A 22,221-nucleotide genomic window follows, 5' to 3' on the forward strand; every position below is an offset into this window, starting at 1 on the left:
ATTTTTCATTTACTAACCTATAATTAATTATATACGAGGGTCACTATTTATATTTTGAGCCTTGGCAACACTGATTGAAGTTAGGCGCGATTTGACGTTTGCACGGAATCGTCTGGCATTATTGACCATAACGTACTTCAAATGTTTTGTCAATAGCTTCATTTGTGTTGTTTATGTTGCCTTGCGACAACAATTGCGCGACAACAATAAAATTTAATTAACTTGTGAACATTTTCCTGCGATGATTTTTTACGATTTTCGACGTGGATTATCAAGACAAGAGTGCATCGATCAACTTACTTCCAAATTTGGCGATGAAGCCCCATCCTTTGCCACTGTGAAACGCTGGTATAACGAATTTAATCGTGGCCGCCATTCGCTCACCGACGAGATTCGCGAAGATCGTCCAAAAAATCAGTTGTTGTTCAAGAAAACATTGATGCTGTGCAAAACCTAATACTGCAAGATCGTCATGTGACATACTGTGAGATTGAGGCAACCATAGGCATTAGCTCCACCAGCATATATAAAATATTACATGGTCATTTAGCTGTGAGAAAGGTATGTTCTCGTTGGATCCCACACAATTTGACAAAAACTCAAAAAGACGCTCGCGTCAATTGGTGCAAACAAATGCTCAATAAATACAATCGTGGTGCTTCAAAAGACGTATGTAAGATTGTAACAGGTGACGAATCATGGATATATGCATATGAGCCGGAACGTAAACAGCAGTCGACTGTATGGGTGATTCAAGATGAACCGAATCCAACAAAATTTGTTCGCGCTCGAAGCACTTCGAAACAAATGGTCGCCTGTTTTTTCTGGAAAACTGGTCATGTGGCAACTGTGCCTTTAGAGGAACGTAGAACGGTCAACTCTGAATGGTACACAACAATTTGTTTGCCAGAGGTCTTTGGTCAAATACGGAAAACAAACAAACGCCGTCGGATCATTCTTCATCAAGACAATGCCAGCTGTCACACATCTCGTCTAACAACCGACTTTATGAACAGTCAAAAAATCGAATTGATGGGTCATCCGCCATACAGTCCTGATTTGGCACCCAATGGCTTCTTCTTGTTCCCGAATGTCAAGTTGCGTGGACAACGATTTTCGTCGGCGGAAGACGCCGTTGATGCGTTCAAAAACCATATTATTGAGGTGTCTCAAGAAGATTGGAAAAACTGCTTTGACAAATGGTTCGAACGAATGCAAAAGTGTATTGACCATAAAGGAGAATACTTCGAAAAACAATAAAGCAGTTTCCAATGCCAAATTCCTGTTTTTTCATTATTAGGCTCAAAATATAAATAGTGACCCTCGTAATACTATTTACCGTTAAACTCCATTAACCAATTTCTAATTGATTATATTCTATATCTGTTAACAAAACTAATTATCGTTTTGGCTCCCCAGAATAAGATAATATAAATTCAAAAGTGTATATTGTCATAACAATATCGTACTGATTTATTTTTCTATTTGTTTATTTTATTTATTATATATTGTATATTTTAAATAATAAACATAAGAGAAAAGACGAAAATGCGAGAAACTGACGTCCTGGTTTATTTAAAGGCACCAGGACAATTAGCGCATTCCCTTGAATGTGTGCGGGGAAGGTGCTTTAGTCAATTCTCGTGGGCCGCCTTCCGTCGATCTTGCATTTCAGTTCACGGAAGAAGAAGTCTTCCAGCTTGGAAATATTTATAACTACACGACTGAGTCTGCTTTCTGGATAACGAACAATTTTGTCCTAGCATTTTGAGGAATGTGATTTTTGCGATCGACCAAATTTCCTTATCAAGAAATCAACACTCAAATATAATTATTAACTACATTAACTGAGCCAAATATTTTATATTTTCTCAACTTAAGTAGAAATGACTTTGATTTCATACATCATAGTTTATCCATTTTTACGTTTTCTTTCTTAGACTGATGAATATAATACTTACATACTGTTGTGTGCTATGTGATTCTTAATATTTCGTTAGAGAACATTTTGAGAAAACGTAAAAATGTATCGGCAAGTGTAAGACTATTCAAGAGGAAGGAACATTTATGAATTATTGGAAATAGTCAGCATGTGAAAGCATACATATGAAACCAAGGCAGTACATAAAATGAGACTGATATAAAGCTGCAATCATTTGCTTAAAGTTTATTACCTTCTGTTGAAGCTGCAAATATGGAACGTTCGTAAAGTTCCAATCTCAAACAATAAATGCACACACACCAACAATTTAACACCTGGTTACATCGTTTAATCCATTCAGACAGCACGAAATACATTTATTTCATTTTCTCTTCGTATGTTATATGAGAATCTAAGCTTACACATGGATCCAGACCTACACAATTCACTGTAATGCGTCATGTGTGTTGCCTAACTCAACAGCGTGCAACATACGTCAATAGCAACCTTCAATAACGCATTCGCTTGAAGTATGTATTTCAGGATTTAGTGTCTGATTTTTAATGCCGGTGACATTAAAATTTACATAATTTATGGAAGAAATACAAGAATGAGAGAATATTATTGTTGTAGTACTAATGCAAATACCATTAATAGAACTACTTCATACTTTAGCTACCTCAGGAAATGCCTTTAAATCTTACATTTCAAACTTAAAATATTCATTTTATTATTAACCCCCACAAGAACTTAGATGGACTTAAAATTATAAAATGACTCTGTCTTAGAATTAAAAATGTAAATAATATTTTTAGAAGGAGAGGACATTAAATAACACTAGGCTTGGAATAAAATTATCCTGATTTAAATCAGAGTATACTGATATTTATAGCTCAAAGTTATCAACATACCACATTTACTCTACTTCATTTATTGATAATTTTTGAAACAGTTATGGATCGGAAAATATGTTTCTTTTCTACAGTGACATCTTTGTCTGTGTGTAGAAAGTAGGTTTCATCTTAGATTTAGTTTTCATTATATGTCCTCTTATCTTCTTATGTAAAAATAATGTACTAAATAAACATTGTTTTTGTTCTGTACAGGTTTCTGTGTTTCTGTGCCTTGTGGAATTTGTTGTTGCGTATATTGTGTACCAGAGACAATGTGCAAGGGAAACCAATGGCCTTCAACAGAAGTTGAAGCCAAACAGTGATTCCAGAAACTTTAGGATTCCTTTCAGAGTATCCACTCTCTTGGATGATTTGAAGGTAAGAAATAAAGCTAGGAAGTTATTGACAAATCAAATTATCCCTGCCCCTTGAAGACAATGCTAAACCTCATATTAGTCCGTTGCCTTTCAGTTAGAACCAGAAAACATAAATTTTATTTTACATTTTTTGTCATTTTCCGACCATTGCTTTTAGGTCATTTTTCAGTATTTTTGGTCGTTATTGTTGCATTTGTATCATTTTTGTCAACTTGGTAATCTGTCCGAGCTATATTCGAAAAATTATTTTCAGATGCGTTAACCTAAGATAAATTTTGTGGGGAAGGTAAATATTGGGGGGAGCAAGGTCGGCATAAACAATACTTTATATATGTAAATATAACTACATAAAATGTGTCTATTTTCTACTTAAATTTGAGGGGCAATACCTTGCTTCCCCCGCAAAGTTGGCGCCTATGATTATTTTACAATTACAATCAGAAAGATCTCCACCAGTTGTTCTTGTGTTAACATCATACCCAATCAGGCCTACAATCAAGAACATATTTGATGTTAAACGGGCTATAAAATTAATAGATATTTTAATCAATTTGACGTCAATGGATTACGTGGTGGCTAAAACATTCGCTATTTGACCATAAGAATCGACGTTGAAATGTATTGGGCCATTCCATGTCAAATCAACAAGGTTCTCCACCTTACATTATTTGATTCACGTGAAATTTGGCAAACGGAAAGGGTCACATGAGATAGGAAAATATGTAAATTTGCAGATCCATATCTTAGTGTTTCCGAAAATACAGGCTTACTAAATGTGCGATTTTTACCATTTTCTTCAACCTCTTGTTAACGTTAAATTGCAATATTTCTGCAATTAGGGCTCCTATAGAAGTAATTCAGACGGCGTTGGAAAGGTCTTGAAGGGCTCTTTCACATTAGATATTGTATGCGTACTCAGGGTAAAAACAAATGTAGGTGATGAGAAGAAAATGTTTGGTAGCCATTTTCTCAAAAACGGTGTTTTTAGTATTTCATGACATTATATTTCATGCATACACTATTACTTAATAACTGTAAAACACATAAAAGAGGGCAATCTTCCTTAGATGGGTCATCTAAGGAAGATGGCCCTTTTTTAATTATGCCAAATTCCAAGTGAATCAAAATATGTAAGGTTGAAAAAGTGCCTCTTCTTTGTTTCATTTCACATGGAATAACTTTATTACTGCTTCCTCGTCTCTTATATATTGCAATCTACCAAGTTCTGATTGCATAACGTGTCCAAAAGCGAAGCCATTATTGTGAGTTTCTTGTAAGACACAAAAAGTACTATAAAATAATACATTAAAATCAGACTAATATACCAGCCGATTACCAATTATTATGGGACACCAAACAAAGGTGTACCGGACAATAATTATGGGACAGAGGGAGTAACTTATTGATATGGACAACTGAAGGAGAAATTACTTCCAATCACTTCTGGCCAGTTATGTGCGGTAGACTATAAGTTTGCGTCTACATGCGTTGTATACACGTAATTTACGCTTAGATTGCATTAGCATTAGTTTACATACACTACGTAGACAATATCAAGTTCAATAAAAGGTAATTTTCAAGGCTTTTGTGAAAGGAAAGTAGCTTTTGCAACTATATTTGTTCCTACCGAGATGACTAGAATCATATTTACAACAACAAAAAAAATTCTCTCATTATCAACTGTGAGGAAAAGCTAAAATATAGCAAACGACAGATGGCAGCAGTGAGGCAAAGTTTATGTTTTCCCCATAAAACACTATAACATTTTCCATGCGGCGTTTTAACCTCATTGAGAAATTGTTCTTTATTGTAAAGAAGAGTATACACGTTTTTTTCTCATAGTTCAACAACTGATACGCTGTATAAGTCTCTTTTGCTTCTACAGCACCCTTAGTTAAGCTAACGCTTTCCGCCATATTGTTTACATAGATTACCTTATATAATGTGTAAAATAGTCTACGCGTAGAATGTAGACTATCGTTCTTTACGCGTAGACGCACATCACTGCTTCTGGCCCATTGCTTAAATAGACTACAATTTTTCCTCTTGAATCGATATTTTCCCATATATTAAATCTAGATGTTAGGCAATAGGTTTGATCAAATCCTCTTTCTATTTTTTTTTTCATAAAATTGCATCAAATTAAGTAAGATGGTATGGAATATTTCATAAGACGTGTAGTTTGACGAAGTTTGACGTATGAGTTTATTTGACGTCCACTTTATGCACGGTTAATACTGATTGGGATAGGACCTACAGTTTGAAGTGGGATCCAAACCACCATGTGCTCCACCAGGTAGCAAACCCAGGACACTTTGATTATAAGATGACTTCTTTTTCGCTACGGCATTTAACTTGGTTATTATCCATGTGAACGTGTACTAGAGAATATTATACATGCACCATTTGCCTCAAAAATGTTAATATTATAATAATTGTAATCGATAGTAGAGACAAGGAGCTGAAAAATCGAAATGGAGTTGAAACAGAAACACTACCTGAAGACCCGTGTGTCCTGTGGTGTAATCGGAAGTTACGACATATTTACTACAAAAAATACAACAGATCTTAATATTCAGATCACATCTCCTATCTTAAATTACTAAATTAATTCTCATGTGATACACTTCAACGAAGACGCGAAACGGCTGACCGTATATTACTATAAAAACTTATTAGTGGTATACTTGAGTGTGAAAATCTTTTACAGTTGATAAACTTTAACGTCAATTATAAGGTATTAAGAGTAAGACAATCATTTTACTGCAATAAAACAAACACAGAATTCCATCAGAATTCTCCAATCATTAGATTATTAAGTAAACATAATAATATTATCTCGAATGGAATTGTTTTGGATTTTGCTTTTAATATTAAAAATTTTCTATACAGTTTAAATAACATATTAGATATAATATACAAATAAAACAAATCCAATTCTAGAGCGATATATTTATAGTCTCAAATACAATTTATAGATTTTATGTCATATATCTAGAATTACATTTTCTATGCATATAAATGAATTCAAATTTGAACTTTGCTTTGTATAGATTATTGCTGTTTCTTATTTAAATAGTGGCATTTGTATAATTTTTTATTATTCTCAAGCTTATTACTTGTTTATTTTTTGTTCCTTCTGTCCATTAGTTCAAAATTTGTAATATTATATGTATGTATGTATTTTTTTGTATTTGTATATAAATTTTTGTATTCGTATTTATCTAAGGTTTTGTGTGATAATTACTGTGTGTTTGTATCATGTATTATGTATTTATGTAAATGATATTGTATATAGCAAAATTGTAATGCCTATTGTAATTGGAGCGTTGGCTCTGTTATAGGCGACTGGTTAATAAATAAATAAATAAATAATTTAGGACATGTATTTCTAAATGCGGAAAGTGACAAATAAAAGAAGATGAAAATGGACTCGTTTCTACTTCTGAATTAAGGTTAATTTATGGCGTGGTGAATTTATAGCTTTTTAATAAGCAGGTTATGTGTTTCATTCCAGTCTTAGTTAAATTGCAAAATACTTCCTCTAGCAATATAAACTGTAGGACAAGCCCTGATTAGCTTATCTGATTATAAAGGGTACTTAAAACAATTGTAATTTCAAATTACTAAGCAATAATAATAATAATAATAATAATAATAATGACAATATATTATTTTTATTCTCGAGGTACTTACTATGAAGCAATTCAAGATATGTTTGAATTGCACTTTATCGATAAGGTTTAATTTTATACTTTATTTTACCTCGCTTCTCTGTCTCTTTTGCCTAATTGCGAAGATGCGTATGAGCGATGATATGATGAAATTGATGAATGGACACTCACAAACACCCATGCCCAGGACCGGGTTCGAACCTGGGACCCCTGGCATCGTAGTACGATGTGATAACCACTCCGCCCAGGGGGTCGGCTTTATGCATAGGGATATATTCTCATTTTAAACAAACATTGTTCAATCAAATAAAATTACTTGCATTGGCCTATAAATACATTCTCAACTCATGTAGACTATATTTGTTTTTTAATCAGGTTACAGAAGGCCAGGAACAACGACTAGCATGGGCACAACTAAAGCAATCAGAAGAACAGGGAAAATATAATGAACGAACTAAGAAGGTCATGAAAGACTTCACAAAGGAAAAACAAGTATCAACCAATCCTGTTGACTACTGGATTAGAATCATATTTCCAATATTTTTCATTTGTTTCAACATTGTATATTGGTCTTACTACCGATCATAGGAAAAATAGGAAAGGTGATATCTCTCAGGTGATATACAGAGGGTGTTTCCTGACCTTGAATCAACTAGTGTAACTTATTAAATCTACAAACAACATCATCCACTATCAAAGGCAGCTTAGTTTTTGCATATAACTTTTTAATGACACGTTTCCGGACCGGGATTCTTATCTCATATTGATAATTCAGTAGTCTCCATTCAAGCCACAAGTTTGATTCAAGGCAACGAAAACACCCTGTATATGTGTTTCTGTGTAGTAATAGTTAAAGTCATAAGGGGTGTTTTGTAAATTATTTTTCCGTTTGCAATAGTTATTATTTACAAAAACTTATGAGCATCGTAATAATAATAATTAATATTATTTAATTATTCAAACTCTATAAATTGGCTGCTTCCCCTACAAACAATTCTGTCAATGCATACAGGGTAACTGAAGTTCGGTTTTGTCAATATCAAAGACAGTACAAGACGGTAAAAGCATACTTGCGATATCCCCTCCCCTCAATCAAGTAAGTGAACATACAAATAAATTATATTTTCTCCAAAGTATGCATTGCTGTAGCTATTGCATTTAGTAGGTGTATACTAAGTGGATCTGATCCTCAGAAAACATTCCGGCCTCTTCCCCATTCCTCCGCTCATTTCTTTTCTGTGGAATAATGTTAAATACTGAGGAACGAAGAAGAAACACCCTCTTCACTCACCCTGTTTGACGCCCAATGTGTGGACCAGAAAGTGAATATTTGTGAAACACATACTCATACTTCATTCCTTTGCGCATTTTGCAATGGGTGCTTGGTTTGTGAAGTTAGTTGGTTGGTTGATTTGGTGTCTTAAGTCCACTTTATGCACAGTAAGGCTAATCGAGACTGGACCTTCGCTTAAAGTGGGATCCGAACCACTATTTGCCTCCACCGGGTATTGAAACCGGTACCCCTTGATTACAAGGCTACTAAGCTACCACTGTGCCATCGGGGAGGCCCTGGTCTATGAAGGCTTATATCTGTTTATACTGAACATATTTGTGAGGGAAAAAATTTTCAATTATTAACAGAATTTTCATCATAAATAAAATATTTAGTGCTAATTTGTGACTGTATGATATACTAAATATAAAAAAACAAAAAAAAGGTTATGTTATTTATAATCCTTCAGTGTGATATTTGAAAAATTTCTAGTGGTGGAAATTCTGGGAACTGGATTGAAGCAACGGGATATTACAGTGCGTTCATTTTCGCTTTGGGTCGAGAAAGCTCGTAATTACAGGCAACAAGGTATGGCCCCGGATGCCGGCATTTTCGTCCCATGACGTCCCGCTTATTTTTACACACATATCTTTAACATGCATACAATTATATTTATATTGCATAACAAGACCTAACCTGTGTTACAAGAGTTGATCAAAGTATGAAACTTGGTATGCTTGTTGTAGCTAATTAGTGATTTTAATATTTATAAGCATCGGCATAATGTACTTATTTTCAGCTGCCATGTTGGAAAAAAAGATAATTAAATAGGTTTCCTTGGATTTAAATGTGTATATTGCTATTATTAATATAAATATTTTAAAATTGCCTACACTCTTGCCTTCTTAATGTACGACTTCCTAGGTGAGAAACATTGTTTCCTATATAGTGAGACGGTTTGCCGACGGTGAGGACTACCTACAACCTACGGTACCACGAAAGGCTCCAATTGAAACACCTATCCTTTCCCAAAAGTATTGTCAAGATTTTTACCACCGACTATTGATTTTTTTTGATTGATTGATTTAGTTTATTTTACTTCGCGTTTTGTGCCTCTTGGCTAATTTGCGAAGATGGGGATGAATGATGAAAATGATGAAATTGATGAATGGACATTCACAAACAACCAAGCCCGACCGGGATTCGAACCCGGGACCCTTGGCGTCGCAGCGCGATGTGCTAACCAGTCGGCCACAGGGTCGGGCCTTACCACCGACTAGTTTGACCATTTGAGCGTCTCGCCTGCAACGCTAGTAGCAGGAGGCTCACCTATATCAAAATTTGAAAATTGTGTTTCCGTGCAATCAATCCTCTGTTAACGTCACAACCTTTGTCCCAAGATGTGATTTCAAACTACTTTATTATGCATTAAATAAATGTCTCAACATGCCAATGCCGTTGTTTTATTTACTTCAGTAATATATCACACCAGTGCTATACGTCAAGGTGCAAATAACCAAACTAAGTGAATCAATTCCTCAAAGCATCTACTTTTGGAGTGTTCCTCATATTACAAATTATATATCAACTATAAATATTTTCATTTTATTGATTTGGGGTAGAAAACCGTGAATCGCTCTACACCCTCCCAAAATACCAAGTGGGTGAATACATATTAATACAACGAACTGGAATGTGGCCATCTTGCTCGAAAGTTGCATGCAAACAATGATCTTCCAGAGGACAAACCCTTCATCCGAGTAATGAACATATGTTTTATTTGTGTTATCAACGAGTAATCATATAAGCAAAGTAATGCAGTTTATATTCCCTTTACTTTTATTCCTCCCTTATAGCCAGACAATTAGTTAATGTTTTATTTTTCACTTTCCCAGGCCACCAGTATGAGAACGAAACCCTCCCGCTGTAGAAGAATTTCACATATTAGCACATGCACACAACTCAAATACATACTATCTTATTGAAGTACGTTTGTGGAAATAACTACAACATCAAGGTACTGATTACATGAATATTTATTGAGAAAAAGCAAAATAACTACGTAAATGTTCTTATATCCATTGGCTTTGTTGTTTCTTAAAAGCAAAATATATCGTATCAATACTTTAGACCTCGAGTGTATCAATGATACAACCTTTCTAACGGTTACAGGAAGTTAACATGAACTTTTATTGACATGAAAGCTGCATAATTAATAACCTGTTGAGGTGTTTCGTACAACTAATGTTTATCTAACAAACTTTCTATCTTCTCAAAAAAATGACGATCAGATGATGTTTGAACATCATCAAGCTTTGCATATTATGAATCAAATATACAATGTTCACTGAGCAAGAATACCCAACACTGGTACAATGAATGCATCTGTCATTTGCTGCATAAATTCACTTGACGTGACTTGGACAAAATAGGTCAGTTTGACACTAAAAAACTCACAGATGTAAACATATTGTTCTGCAATACTGAATAAGAGCCGTGACGTCTCTCGCCATTTTGTAATCCACACATTGATTGAGGTTGAAAATTCCTTACTGTTGTACGTTTTATCACACGCAATAGCTAGCTTATCATTATGACGATCAGAAACAGTAGTACTACTCATAATGTTTAGTCTATAACGTTTTGGGATCCTTTAGAAGTAAAACTTCCTACTTACATGCATTGGCGTGATAGACGTCAGGTTACCTTCATCCTGAGAAATAATTTAACAATTCCTGCTGTCTACTACATAACTCCCTGCGAAGCTTGCATCCATTTCACGCCAAGACATTCATTAACGTACATATCCAAGTTTCGTCCATTCTAATTCCATCCAGCTGCAGAACAATCGTTAATCCAGCAAAGGCCAAACTTGCGACATTCCACTGTGTTCTTTTCAGCCTCCATGCGATTTTTGTCGTCCCGCGTTCAACCATCCACCTTTTACAAACAACCGTGTTTTATCAACTTTGAAGTTATTATCATATGCATAAACCATATGTTTTTCTTATTTTTAAGGTGTGTTAAGGATCTAACAATTACGTTTGGTGACTGTACCATGCTCTCCCCACATCTACAGTTATTTATTAAAGTGTAAACAAAATGTAACGTTCCTATAGCCTTAACATTCTCATGCGAATTTTTGAACTCCAGCTGCCCGCGAAACGAAACTTCACTTTAGCCTCGACCCAGAGCCTGATCGAGAAACACTATAATTTCTTTTATAAGATTAGATTTGTAGTTCCGTTTCTAGGATCTTACAGATACGACGACGCATATGTTAACAATAACAACTATTTATTACTGCCAAAACGGTAAGATACAAAATTGTACAAATTTCTATGACGTCTTCACCTCGAGACAGCCATTCTACCCGATACCCACAGACTATTCAATCCTGCGTAAAGTGAGCATAGTTGCCAGTCCGCAACATTCCCCCCTTTGCGAACATTACGCGCTAACAATAGTATTTCTACTTTTACACGTACACTAGCTAATACTAAATTATTTTACATGTATATGCCCTTACATATTTTCTCCATTTTTGATTTAGTCACATTTTTAGTGAGTATATCAGCTTCTAGATTTTCTGAATTTACATGTTGAAGATACACATTCCCATTTGCTACATCCAGTTTTACAAAATTATATTTTCTATTTATATGTTTAGTTCTTGCCTTTACATTGTTACTTGAGATCCAATCAATTGCTGATTTACTATCAGTTTTAACAATCACTGGTCTATTTACAAAATTTCCAACATCTAATTCTGATATTAAACTTATGACCCATTTTATATCACACAAACCTTCACATAATGCAATCAATTCTGCCTCACAAGTAGACAAAGCAACCAAATTCTGTAATTTGCTTTTCCAGCTGATGACTGAGGTTCCAACCTTGACAAGATAGCCAGTACGAGATTTTGCTTCTACTGCTGTACTCCAACTTGCATCCGTGCATAATTCAAGTTTACCACCTTCACTTGAAAAATTTAATGCATAATTGCACGTACCTTTCAAATATCTATATACTCTTTTTACTGCTGCTAGATGTATTTCCCTTGGATCTTTACTATACCTTGACAATTGACTCACACAAAAAGCTATATCTGGTCTTGACCCTACAGATAAATACATAAGTGAGCCTAACATTTGTAAGTACTTTGTTTTATCAACTGGTTTTGACTCTTCAAAATTATGCAAATCTTGGTTCAAATCACCTGGTGTTTTCACTGGATTACAATCATGAAGTTCATACTTCTTTAATATTTTTGAAATATAACCCTTTTGTGACAACTGATAACCTTCTTCAGTTACAATTATATCCATATCCAAAAATGAACTTAAGCTATTATTCTCTTGAATTACAAAATATTTCTGAATTATTTGCATTATCTTATCTATGCTTTCATTATTTGGACCTACTACCAAAAAGTCATCAACATATACTCCTATGTACAAAAGTTCTTGTCCTGTCAGTTTATAGATACAAGGATCACTTTCCAATCTTTTGAAACCTATTTTGGTGAGAACTTTGTTCAGTTTTTCATTCCAACAAAGACCTGATTGTGGTAACCCATACAAACTTCTTTGTAATTTACAAACTTTGTTTTTATGCCTATCTTCCATGAACCCTTCTGGTTGTTCCATGTATATTTCTTCCCTTAAATTACCATATAAATATGCAGTTTTGACATCATAGAGTTTTACTTTCATTTTGTAATGTGCTCCCACAGTTAACAATACACGTACTGATTCCATTCTTATTACTGGTGAAAACGAACTCTCATAATCAAGGCCTTCTCTCTGTCCGCAACCAACTGCCACCAATCTTGCTTTTCTTTTGTATATTGTCCCATCCATGTTCTCCTTTGTACTAAATACCCATTTGCTTCTTATAACCTTCATGTTCTCCTCTCTGGGAACTAATGTCCAAACATTATGTGATTCCAATGCTTGCATCTCTTCGTTCATTGCAATCTTCCAATTTTCACTGTACGCTGAACTCATAGCTTCATCGAAGGTTTGTGGTACGACATCTTGTGCAAAATTTGTTTGTTCTCTTGCTTTTATCCTCTCAGATCTTTTCACACCTAGACTTTTAAGTTGATCTTCATTTCTTTTCAAATTTTCTTTGTGTCTTGTTTTTAACACTTCGTTTGTTTCTCCTTTCTTCCGTCCACTTCTTTTGGCTCCACTGTCTTCTATGGTTAACTCATCTGTTTGTATTTCTTCTGGTAGATCTTCAGGTGTTAAGTCAAGAAATATGTCCGGTCCTCTTTCTTCTACCTTCGATTCATGCAAATGGACATTGCTGTTGTCATATTGCTTACTTTCCCTGTCTTCATCATGTTTATACTTCAAGTTGTTGAATTCTAGTTGCTCTTCCAAATTACAATTCATCAGTAAGCCTCCACAGTTTCTTTCATCGAACACAACGCTTCTAGCTTCATGTATTTGTTTTGTTTTGGGGTTGTACAGCCTGTATGCTTTCCTTTTTCTGGAATACCCAACAAATATTTCCTTTTCTCCCTTTGGTTGAAATTTGCTTCTACACTTCTTCGGAATGTATCTGTATGCCACACATCCATATACTTTCATGTGTTTTACTGTAGGCTTCCTTCCCGTCCATCTTTCCATTGCAGTTTTTGTGCCACCATCCTTGGTAGGTATACAATTTTTGATGTACGCTGCCGTTGCAACCGCTTCAGCCCAAAATTCTATGGGTAACCTTGCATCAATTAACATTGTTCTTCCCATATCTAGTAGTGACCTGTTTGCCCTCTCTGCAATACCATTACTTTGTGGACTGTATGGAACAGTTAACTGGTGATCAATACCTTCTTTGTTAAACAACTCTTGAAATTTACTGTTAACAAACTCAGTACCATTGTCTGACCTTACACTTTTTATACAATTGTTAGCTTCCTTTTCATATTGGCTTTTAAATTTTACAAAATAATCAAAAGCTTCATCTTTAGTTTTGAGAAAGTATACAAACACCCTTCTACTGTAAGTATCTACAATAACATACATGTATTTAGCACCCCCCAATGACTCTTTTTCTACAGGTCCACATAAATCCATGTGTATCAAATCTAGTGGTTTCTCACATACATCATTGCTTTGTTTAAAAGGAAGTTGTACAATTTTTCCTTTTGTACATGCATCACACAATTCTATTTTTTCTGAAGTTTGCTTAAAATCTAAATCTCTTACCATATCACTGTCCTTCATTTTATTTAAATATTTTTCATTCAAGTGACCTAATCTTCTGTGCCACATGTATTTTTCATTGTTTACATTAGTTTCCATACTTAAGCATGCATCCTTACAATGACTTACATCTGATCTTACATACGTTTGTAACGTGTACATACGATTCTTTTCCTGTGCTTCTGCCACTAACATGCCATTTTTGTCAATTATCCTTGCACTATTTTTGGAAAACAACACTTCATTATCATGATTCACCAAACCTCTAACTGACAATAAATTCAAACGCAAATCAGGTACATATAATACATCATAAATACACACATCGTGAAGTTGGCCATCATTTGTGACTGTTGATACCTTAATGTCACCTTGCACTTTGGCCTCCATCGATTTTCCTTCCTCCGCAAGTTGCACTTCACTTTGCACTTCTCTTCTATTTATCAGCCAGTCTTCTTTATTTGTCATGTGAGATGTACAACCAGAATCTATACACCATACCTGCACTTCTCTTCTGTCTTCCTGCATGTCGTATACACTGTAAGCAGCTTCCATGTTGTCTTCGCATGTGAATCCCGTCTGTTTAATTTTTCCCTTCGGTGTTTTCGAAGATGTAGATGCAGAGGTAGACGTAGAAGGTCTCCTAGCTTGAGCTTTCCCACCTTCTTTATTGTGCCAACATTCTTTCGAAAAATGTCCTACTTTTCCACACGTCCAGCATCTTCGCACAGCTTCTTTATTTTTCCAATACTTCTTATCCCGTGCCTTGTATGCCTGTTCGGATTTTTCATTGTAGTCCATTTTATGCAACCTAACCTCTTCTTCTTTTAAGGTATCTTGCACTTCTTCAATTGTAGCACCCCTTTGTGCTCGTAATACTGCTGCGACGTTTTCATACTTTTGATGAACACCCCGTACAATATGATACACTACTTCTCGTGTCGTAATTGGTTGACCCAATGCAGCACTTTTTGACATTATGTTTCGTGCTCTCAAAACATATTCGTCAACACTTTCCTTCTCACCCATTTTTATATTCTTCATTTCCACACCTATATCTATTATTTTGTCCTGTGTGTTTCCCGTGTGAATGCGTTTAAGTTCATCCCACACTGTTTTTGCACATGTCTCGTTAATGAACAGTCCAGCCTGGTCGGGCGATAAAGTAACAACTATGACACCAAAAGCTTCGTCATTTTTCTTTTCCCAAACAATTCTAGCTTTTTCTTCTGTTGGTTCATCATTCAATATTGCGTCCTTGTACAATCCCTTACTTCGCAGCACTGCACTTACCTTTAGTGCCCAGACATGATAGTTGCCATTGTTCAGTAATTCTATCTTACTCACGTCTGCCATTCTGCTAACCACGAGGCTGCTACCACTGTAGTTCCGTTTCTAGGATCTTACAGATACGACGACGCATATGTTAACAATAACAACTATTTATTACTGCCAAAACGGTAAGATACAAAATTGTACAAATTTCTATGACGTCTTCACCTCGAGACAGCCATTCTACCCGATACCCACAGACTATTCAATCCTGCGTAAAGTGAGCATAGTTGCCAGTCCGCAACAAGATTGAACACATCAAACATACTAATTTTGATCATGCTAATTGACAATTAAAAATGCAGCATTAGACGAACAATTAAGCTTTTAAAAATTATTTAACAAGAAATTACATACCTTGGAATTTGAAAAACAATTAGTGAGACATCTGTTGAGAATTTTTGAAATTTTCTATGGTATAGATCGCACCAAACTGTACTTGCTTGTCACCTAACGTGAATCTCTGCAATTAAATGGACGCTTCTCTTCCACCGCGTAAGTATACATAAAGAAAGGTAAATATAGAAACGAATATTGTAATGACAAACAATAACATTGACGAATATTTATCAACATTTTCTTTTTGCACCTAAGAGGCTTTTATTCAATACTGAACGTTCATGCAGAGAAATAAGTTGGTGTTTAATGTTTAAAGAATAGCCATATAGATAAAGTTAATAACTAATACAAGTTTCATGTCTCTATCGCAAAGACTAGGTTCCGTGACTTTTAGGACACCCTGTATATCTCGGAAATGTGACGTCATATACAAATGTCGATACTCTCTCTGAATTCTTCGCACCGAAATTAGTAAAGAACACGTTATTTCATACTGGATACAGAAAAGAAGTTTAATTTTTTTTCCGTAGTGTTATTGAAGAATTGGTTAGTACTAGAGTTTGGAACCAGTAGCATTTACGGGTAACTTTGACTATTCCACCTGCATAATAGTTGCCCCCTACTTGCCGTTTGGCTGGTCGACAGCTCTTAATAAGCAAGAGGAGAACAACGCTCAGTAGGTAAGGCAGCCTGTAGCTCCTCCCTTTGCTACTGAGCAGTGGGGCTTGACCAGGGCTCATCGGCAAATATACAGCTCGTCAATTCTAATAATGCTAATAAATATTCATTGTCTATGTCTATGTCTAATGGTTCCCAAACAATTGTAATTTGAAATCAGGGAGGTTTCATGTGGACACCCTGTCATTTTACGAACGGAGAGAGTGCCAGGTGCTATTATAGTGTGATATTCATAAAGTCGATCTATGGGTTCCTCCGTCTGTCAATGAGAGTCACCAATTGAGTACAATAGCATTTATAACACCCTTTCCGTATCCAGTAAAAACAGACATACTGTATATATTGTGGGTAAAATGTCAATGCCATAAAGGTTTCAATGAAGTAGTAGGCCATCCCATAGATGGCAGATAAGGTATGGTAAGTATGTGGGTCTCTACGTCCACATGCCTCTATGTGACTTCATAGGATGTTTCAATGTGCAGCAGGTAGCGTTTACCTTTCTTTTTAAACCTACTTTCTAAAACATATCTGTAAGCAATCCTGTGGCACGTGTTCAGCCAATACGATTCACCATGCACATGCAAATATTTGTCTACATGTGTACTGCATGAACAATTTCCCTTGTACTTCAATGGCTTTCCAAGTTCTTATACTTATAACTTTTGTACAAATACTTTGTATGCCTGTCATTGTTATTTCAATTCTCGTGAGGTTAAATTAGCCAATTCTCGCAAAAACAGTCCTACGAAACTGCGATACAAGTTATTAATCAGTGAGACAAGCTTTCCCAAATCTAACTAAAGTAATGGAATTAGACCTATATTTTATTACTGTATATTATATATTTATTATACTTCTTACTAAACCTTTAAAATTTAAGGTTATGAAGAACTTTTAACAATTAAACATTAACAACTAATTGAATCTTATAAACTTCCTACATGGCTCCTACGGTGGCTCAGTCGGTAACGCGTCTGACTACCATGCTAAAGGTCCCGGGTTCGATCCCCGCCCGGTTCAAATCCGGGAACTTTTCTAACGTTGGAAGCGGCCCCGGCGCCCACCCAGCGTCGAACAACATGGGTACCTGGGGGAAACCCTGGGGGGTAAAGGCGGTCAGTGGCATGATGCTGTTCACATCACCCCCACTCACGACCGGATCAAGAAAGTGTGGGGCCTTACCCCCACACCCCCTATACGCCTTCATTGAGTGGTGCCATGCACAGGGGAGCACTTTACCTTTTTTTTCAACTTCCTACCACTCTCAATCAGTAACTTTGTCAACTTTAAATCCTAAACCTGCTACGTCCCTGGGGGTACATATTTAAATGTTATTTACCACGGCTATAGAAATCTTAATCTCAGGGGATAGGTTCTTTATTCGAGAATTCCAAATAAGAAAGCGTTTTATTGCCAAGAGGATATAGTTAAAAGCGGATCTATATTCTAAAAACTGTACACAATACAGAGAAAATATATAGCGAAGCTTGTATATACATTGAAATATATATATATGCTGATTCCAAATTTAAGTCGGTTATATTCTTCTTATAAATAAATATATGCATAATTGAAAGGAAATCTTCTTCTTCTTTTTCTTCTCACAATTTTGGGGAAAAGGCTTCTTCTTCTTTTCTTCCTTCTATTTTGGTAAAAGGCTTCTTCTTCCTTCCTATCTTTGATTTGGGTAAAGTCTTCTTCTTCTTTTCTATCGTTGATTAGTGAAAAGGCTTCTTCTTCTTTTCTTCCTTCTATTTTGTTAAAATACTTCTTCTTCTTCTTTTTCTATCTTTGATTAGGGAAAAGGCTTCTTCTTCTTTCTATTTTTGGAAAAGGCTTATTCTTCTTTTCTTTCTTCTAATTTATTGTCCTTGCCTTTAAAGCGTAATCTCATCTATTACATGTATGCGCTCGTTTTCCCCGCTTCTTTGGCATTATACAAACGATACAAGCGATACTTATATTAGGGGCGACTAAACTGACAGCAGCGCCACCTCCTATGTAACAACCAAAAGGGGAATAGCCCAGGATCGCTAACAGCAAGAGCTGCCTATGGCCCAGTGCGTCTAATAAGGAGCGCAACCGTAAGTGCTTCGGGGCGTCTAATTTGACACAGCGCCACCGAGGTATGGACAAATACAAAAGCTGACGATGTTCTCCTCGTCAGAAGTATTAATTCAAATTTTGTTCACTAGGATCTGAAAGGAGATACATTTCTTAATTCATTTGCTCACTTATTAACTTTCCTAATTGTTTCATATACGAGCATATTCTTAATTATCTTAATTGGCTATTAAAACATTTTATTTACTCCTTCTATAATTTTTATACTCTTCCTTTATGTACTTTGCATTTACTATAATATATATAATCGCTCTTCTCCGCCCCTAGTTTATACAATGGTCTCTGCTCTTCTTTATATGTCGTGCTGCCATCTATCGTTGCTCTCGGGAAACATTTGTTCCTTGCATTTTTCATTGTGTCGTTGGAACTGGCACGTGACAAACCTAATGACTCTTTTATCCCATTTCATACACTCTACATTAGTATTGACTTTTCTTTTACTAACCCGTTTCATCTAACTTTAAGATACAGATTAAAAATTGTATACCTAAGGCAGTAACATTTTAACCCTACTAACACTTTCCTATGAAACCCAATTATTATTTTGGACACCGAATAATCATTGGTCCTTGTTCTGGTATTATATTAATTCATCATGTATAAAAAATGGAAAGTACAAATAAATGATAAAGATCAAAGATAAACGGGGGAATCTTGTTAAATATTTCTCGTCACTGACGTTCCAGTATAATTAAAGGCAGGTGGAGAAGGGCATTTTTCGGGGGTTGCCCTTTTATTTTTTTCTTCCCCAAATGTAATCTGCCCTTAACTTATAGTAATGGAATTAGGCTTATATTATATTAAGTTACTTTCCAAACCAAAAAGCTGGAATTCACATGTAAGTGCATGGTTACCAGACATAGGTTTGACATATTTGTATTTCCACTGTATGTGACGTCACTCAAATGGTGTGAACCTATTCCCAACGCGTCAAGTAGCAACCATTGCTTAACAACATAAAAATCCCACGTGCTTTGAAAGACGAGAGCGTCGGCTTATTCTGCTCCCGTTTCCTGGAGGAATGTGACATAACTCTATGAAATTTTCCACTTGGAGGAAAGGTGGTTTTCTTCTTTTAGTGAATTGCAAATATCAGACTCCTTCGTAAAATCTTGGACGTCAAACGCATAGGCGGATCTAGAATATTCTTATTCCTGGGAGAGACACTGCAATACTCGATATAAAACGTGCAGTTTTTCTAGATATTAACAACAAGGTGAAATATGAATATCATAAGTTCATTTTAGGTCCAATTTGGCCATTAAAGTAATCGGAACTTGAGAGTTAAAGTGGAATCCGAACAACTGTACAACATACTACCTCACCAGGAATTTACCTAAGACCATTCAAATATAAGTTGAGAGCATTAGTAGATTATTGTGAAACAAAAGTTTTTCTGTGTTATTTGTATTAAAATTATTGCACAATAGGATAAGCTTGAGAAGGGCCCATTGTGACGGGCGTGACATGCAGACAAATTTACATTCATTTTAACATTATTTTCTTAGCACCTTCAAATATGTAACTGCATCAACTCATGCAATTGCAGTTTCCTTGATTAAAGTTGTTTAATTTCAGAAAATTCCTCACGCATCTCAATTCTCCTATTCTACATTTTTTTGTACTTGTGACGGATGTGACACTTCTGAGATATGACTTTAGGACCTTCCCCAGTCTATCAGAAAACTCTTATATGGGTTTGCTGAAATAATTTCATTTTATCATCACAAAGCAAACTTTATATTTAGATGCTTTTAGTTTATAAAAATATTACAACTTACTTTTTATATAAACACTTTTTGCCTGTAACGGGTGCGACATCATGCATATTTAGGATTATGGAACAATGTTATGAAAAATATCATAAATAGATTCTTCAAACTAAGGTTAGTTTAGAAATGGAATAGGATACTTAAGAGGTTAAGATAAAGAAACAATAAATGAGAGAATTACAGAATGAAATTAGAATTAATTTATAGTGTTCTTACAGCATAATACTGCATCATAATGAAACAAAATTAAGTAGAAACAACACACAAAAAATCTCACTTCTACTAAAAAAAGTAATAAAACTAATATTTTCGAGACGAGACAGCATTTCACAGCATTTCCACGAGACGAGACAGGCCGAAGGCAACACTAAAACTAATGTTTGTTTTCATAATTGAAGACTAAAATTGGTAAACGCTGTATGTGCCACAATAATTCAAACACCGTTTTCCACGTTAAACTGTGAAATGTGCCATGCTTTATAATGTGGTAAACGTGTAATGTGGCTGGTAGCCCTCTAAGTAATTCAAAGGGCGTGTAAAGAGGTCACTAGTGTGAACATTCTTACGTGCTGATGTGCTGAACGATGCAATTTCCCAACACTTTCGCTTTTGGCACTTACAACATAAACCAATTTATCAATTCCATATTCTACAAAGTTTTTTCCCTCTAATGTCATATATAATAAGTAATACTTTCAATATAAATAATTAACTCTTTGTTTGTCCACTTTCACATGGAATTACACAGAACCAATTTCCTCAGGCGAAACTTGATTGATTGATTTGCTTTACACTTATTCGTTTTTCTGCCAGTTTTGGCTAATCGCGAACGCACGAACTATCAAGAACAATTGGCCTAGAATGCTCCATAGGTTTCTGTTATTACCTTGGAGCCAACAAGTCCCGGATTCGATTTCCGGTTTCCAATACTTGAGTGCCAATTGATGTATTTGTGTTAGACTTCGTTTACTTCTTTAACTATCTGGAAAATGATTGTTTGAACATTTAGTTTGTTCGTTGCAATATAATGCCGTCGTGCACCTCCCGCAAAATCCGCAAATGGGAAAGCGTGTAGAAGAAAACAGTTCAAAATAATTTCCTCGTGTTCCTTACTTTCATACTCATATCTTGTATCTACGTATTAGTTCTACATGTACCAACAATGCCATCTAAGGTAAGGAAAACAGTTCATACTCCGTACATGCACACACAGAGAAAAAGTTGTGTATGCAAGTCAGGATTCCTGATAAGTTTTGAAAATAAGCCAATAATTTGAAAGTACAATGCAATACAGAATTCTTCGTCACATTCTCAATTGCAATTAAGATCCATTTAAAGCAAAAATAAATAATAGCGGAGGCCAATATCGCTATGAATGGTATCAGGTTGTAAGAACTTTCAAATGTGTAACTTGCAATTAAGAGTAGTTGATGAGCAGAATATATTCGATCAGCAGTGTGAGGCAGAAACGTGGTACTGATGTAGATGATCGGATATAAATTACATTAATAGACTTTTGAATAGTGTGAAGAACCATTCAAAGTTTTGAAGATAAATTATTTAATAATAATGAATAACATGCAGTAAGAATCTGACCACTGTAAAACGAGCTGTGTACAC

The 22,221-nt window shown here is 35.3% G+C and overlaps 1 protein-coding gene across 1 annotated transcript in view; it reads left to right on the plus strand.

Annotated features, from left to right (window-relative positions):
• LOC145980187 (glutamate-gated chloride channel alpha-like) overlaps window positions 1-7,453 on the plus strand; it is a 117,094-nt gene extending 109,641 nt beyond the window's left edge. The window contains exons 9-10 of the mRNA XM_083113218.1: window positions 3,028-3,192; window positions 7,241-7,453. Of these exons, the coding sequence (XP_082969344.1) occupies window positions 3,028-3,192; window positions 7,241-7,453 (378 nt within the window). The remainder of the gene's footprint in view (window positions 1-3,027; window positions 3,193-7,240) is intronic.
• Window positions 7,454-22,221: the final 14,768 nt, after the last annotated feature.

This window comes from Lepisma saccharinum, chromosome 27 (genome assembly GCF_977018435.1).
Source record: "Lepisma saccharinum chromosome 27, izLepSacc3.1, whole genome shotgun sequence".
NCBI classification, from domain to species: Eukaryota; Metazoa; Arthropoda; class Insecta; order Zygentoma; family Lepismatidae; genus Lepisma; species Lepisma saccharinum.